Source organism: Poecilia reticulata, linkage group LG12, assembly GCF_000633615.1.
Source record: "Poecilia reticulata strain Guanapo linkage group LG12, Guppy_female_1.0+MT, whole genome shotgun sequence".
Classification (NCBI taxonomy): domain Eukaryota; kingdom Metazoa; phylum Chordata; class Actinopteri; order Cyprinodontiformes; family Poeciliidae; genus Poecilia; species Poecilia reticulata.
Window position 1 is genome coordinate 26,020,725 of NC_024342.1, and position 4,558 is coordinate 26,025,282.

The following is a 4,558-nucleotide window of genomic DNA, read 5'->3' on the forward strand; positions in this document are numbered from 1 at the left end:
TCTACCAACCAGCACCACCAGGTGGCGCTGCACACATTTACAATGAGACCAAGAAGAAGTACAGCCTTTTTCCCAGTTGGAAGTTTTCCCCAAACTTTATTGAACAATCCCAAAAGCTTTCCCAACTATTGAAAACATAAGCACATTAGTCTTTTCTTGCAGCTGAACTCTAAAAGGTCTTATTGTTGTTTTTTATTTCTACCATGGTCAACGGAGCATAATTCTACTTTTTCCTCAGTTCTTTAAATTGTAAGTAGTTCTTTAAATGTCCTGTGAGCTGATATACTTACTCATGTATCCATAACAACCGGAACTTTCAATATCCAGCAATATATAGTCTATTAAATGAGTGCCCCCCGGATTAATTACACTCTTTGCAGCTGTGAAGTTTCCGTATTAACCCAATACTTGCTGGAAAGTGCAACGTCTCCCCTTTCAGAAACCATTGGAATTTTTTAGATAGCGCTATGTGTGGCGGAATTACGGTACTGCAAATTTAGATGTGTCGGCGCCGACACATTCCGGTCAAGAAGGGTTTTAAAGTCCTTCCTGTCATCAGTAGATCATCATGGAAATCTAACTGAACTTCACTTTTATTAAATTAGTCAGAGTCCCTATAAACTCTATTAAACCATCCCACTCTTTAATTTTTTTTGTGAGCCGTTCGTAGTCAGTAGAATATTCCAGAAAACTGGGCAATGATCTCTGCCTCCCTGTAATAAATCTCATTTCATAATCAACTGAAATCTTCCTGGACACTCGTGTTAAATCAAGGACTGATCCATTTCCTGGATCAACATCTGTTTTTGTCTCTCTTAAACCATCCAAACATCATCAGTTCTAACCCTCTTCTGCTTTTTCTCCATTTACATCTGTTTTGTTTCCATCCCATAATATTCCATGTGCATTATAGTCACCACATGGTTATCTAGACCTTTAATCTGGATTAACTGATTCTAAAACAACTTTCATAAATGTTAATTTCAGCTAATTTATTATTTGCTCTATTGCTACATATTCTACAGTCATTGCCAAAAGTTTCGAGAATAATTCAAATGTTAATTTTTACAAAGTCTACTGCTTCAGTTTTTATAATGGCAATTTGCATATACTCCAGAATGTTATAAAGAGTGATCAGCTTAACAGCAATTAATTTCAAAGTCAATATTTGCCTAGAAAATGAATTTTATCCCCCAAAACACATTTCAACTTCATTGCAACCCTGCCTTAATAGGACCAGCTAACATCGATTCAGTGATTGCTCCATTAATACAAGGTTGTATTGAGGACAGGACTGGAGATCAATCTGTCATGATTAAGTAAGAATGACACCACTGGACACTTTAAAAAGAGGCTGGTGCTTGTCATCATTGTTTCTCTTCTGTGAACCATGGTTATCTCTAAAGAAACACGTGCAGTCATCATTGCACTGCATAAAAATGGCCTAACAGGGAAGAAAGAGTATCGCAGCTAAAAAGATTGCACCTGAGCCAATAATCTTTTGCATCATCAAGAACTTATAGGAGAGAGGTTCCATTGTTGCCAAAAAGGCTCCAGGGCTACCAAGAAAGACCAGCAAGCGCCAGGACTGTCTCTTAAGTGTTTCAGCTGTGGGATCGGGCTGCCAGCAGTGCAGAGCTTGTTCAGGAATGGCAGCAGGCAGGTGTGAGTGCATCTGCACGCACTGTGAGGCRGAGACTCTTGGAGCAAGGCCTGGTCTCAAGGAGGGCAGCAAAGAAGCCACTTCTCTCCAGGAAAAACATCAGGGACAGACTGATATTCTGCAGAAGGTACAGGGAGTGGACTGCTGAGGACTGGGGTAAARTCATTTTCTCTGATGAATCMCCTTTCCGATTGTTTGGGACATCTGGAAAACAGCTTGTTGGGAGAAGATGAGGTGAGCCAGTCACCAGTCTTGTCTCATGCCAACTGTAAAGCATCCTGAAACCATTCATGTGTGAGGTTGCTTCTCAGCCAAGGGAGTTGGCTAAAAACAGTTTTGGCTAAAAACACACCCATGAATAAAGAATGGTACCAGAATGTCCTCTGAGAACAACTTCTCCCAACCGTCCAAGAACAGTTTGATGATGAACAATGCCTTTTCCAGCATGATGGAGCACCTTGCCATAAAGCAAAGGTGATAACTAACTGGCTCAGGGAACAAAACAGAGATTTTGGGTCCATGGCCTGGAAACTCCCCAGATCTTAATCCCATTGAAAACTTGGTCAATCATCAAGAGACGGGTGGACAAACAAAAACCTAGGAATTCTGACAAAATGCAAGCATTGACTGTGCAAGAATGGACTGCTAGGAGTCAGGATTTGGTCCAGAAATTGATTGAGAGCATGCCAGGGAGAATTGCAGAGGTCCTGAAGAAGAGGGGTCAACAGTGCAAATATTGACTTGCTGCATTAACTCATTCTGTCAATAAAAGCTTTTGTTACTCATAAAATGATTGCAATTGTTTTTCTGTATGTGATGAAAACATTTGACATACACACATGAAAACCAGAGGGCAGCAGATCATGTGAAGATATATTTGTGTCATTCTCAAAACTTTTGGCCATGACTGTTGATCAGTTCCTCTACTTGTATTTTTTTCAGTAGACCAATCAGTGGAAGCCCCGCCCAGCCTATGATGCTCCTGGTTTGTGAAGACATAGAGACAAACTGAACTCTGATAGGAAATAGTTTAAACAGATTTTCTCTCTCTAACTTCTTGGTTCCACATGGAGCTATATTTGGCCCCTTGCTGCTCTGACTACCATGTCATTGTGGCTCCAGTAGATGGGTTGGTTTCCCAGGTTCATTCAGCACCATGTGAAAAATTCCTAAAGCTTTTAATGGGCTGCTGTTTGCAGAGTTACACAGCAAAAATTACCAGAAATAATTTGAGTTATTTAGCTTGTCATAAGAAACAAAAGGGGGTTCAAAATGTTATGTATTAATTTATAAATGCCTTGGTTGCAAACTAAATATTAAATGATCAAACTAAACATTTCCCATCAGACTGACTAAAGACGTTTCTCCTCTTCCTCCTCTATCAGACCTCTGCTCCTGCAGCAGGTTCCTCCATACCTGAGAGCTTCCAGTCTCCAGTCTGGATCCTTCAGTCCAGCCGACAGCAGCTTCACTCCTGAGTCTCCTGGATGATTGTAGCTCAGGTCCAACTCTTTCAGATGGGAGKGGTTAAAGGTCAGAGCTGAGGCCAGAGAAGCACAGCCTTCCTCTGAGACCAAACAGCCTGATAATCTGCAGACACAACATCACATGATGAGAAGATGAGAAAATTGAGGTAGAGCCCAAGGTCTGAACTGGACATTTATAGGAGAGGAAAAAAGTCAATAAGATGAAATTGTAGTAACACTCCGATCTCATTCTGTGAGTAATAAAAATATCACATGTAGAACAGATCAGAACAGAAACATCCTTCATTGATCCACTGCAGGGAGTTCAGGTTTACCAGCAGCAAGATTAAGGTAAGTGGAAGAATCAGATATTCAAGAAAAGGTGAAAACAAAAAATAGGAGACTGAAACGTTTACAGAAGAATAATAATGCTGTACATTTTCTAATGTACAGCAAATAATTTAGTATTATGATTTGATGTGATTAAAACTTGTGTAATCCTCATTTTAATAATGTACCACTAATCAATGTAATGAATTATGTGAACCTGATTTAAAGAAGTAAATGTAAGAAATCTTAAATGAAGGATGTCTTAATACTGTGTCCCAATAGAAGAGGTTGTGTGAGAGCAAGAACTACGAGAATAGATGGAACAGGGAGTGGGATTGTGAAATAAGCAGAAACACCAAATGTTAAAAGAGGAAGTTACCCAAAGTGGCTGACGTAATGGTGTAATGGGAGATTGTGCAAGCACAACCAAGATGCAGGAGTAGGTAGTTGTTTGAGTCACAGATGCGCACACGGCTGGAATACTGAGAGTATAAAAGGTAGAGGCAGGAGAAGAACGGGGTTCTTTGTTCCGGCAGTGTTCGAGGCAAGACCACAAGAAGATGCAGGATCAAGATTGGGGCTACACATTGAAACCATGGGAAGGTGAAGACTTCACGCTTCACTAGAAAGGAACACGATCCGATAATCCACAACCCGGGGTTCTGATTCTACATCTGCCTTATTCTCAACCCAAGAAACATCTCAATGATGCTGCAGTAGACATGGGGGATAGACAAAGATCACCTATGGATAAAGAACTGAGCTCATGAAGAACATTCACCAGTTCAACTTTGGATTTATTCTGAAAGAGGACTCTGCTACGGAAAGATGGGTCCCTGACCATGGAATTTAAAGTTTTCTGCTGCCAAGATCAACTCAGCATCTGGGAAAGAGTGGAACTGCATCCCAAAGCCTCACTTAAGGTTTAGTGACACAGTATAGGGATTAGAAGGGAAGTGTGTTTTCTAAAATTACTTTATATTTTGATCTTTTGATTTTGATTGAAGTAGCTGTATGTCATTTTCCCCTGCTAAAGCTTGCTAATAAAATATTAAAGTCTACTTGATGTTGTGGACAGTTAAATTAATTAAGTCATAGG

General features: G+C 40.2%; 1 protein-coding gene across 1 annotated transcript in view; it reads right to left on the minus strand.

Annotated features, from left to right (window-relative positions):
• Positions 1 to 4,558, minus strand: part of LOC103474081 (protein NLRC3-like) — a 13,469-nt gene that overhangs the window by 1,780 nt on the left and 7,131 nt on the right. Inside the window, 1 exon segment of the mRNA XM_017307749.1 lies at positions 3,024 to 3,253. Within this exon segment, the coding sequence (XP_017163238.1) occupies positions 3,024 to 3,253 (230 nt within the window).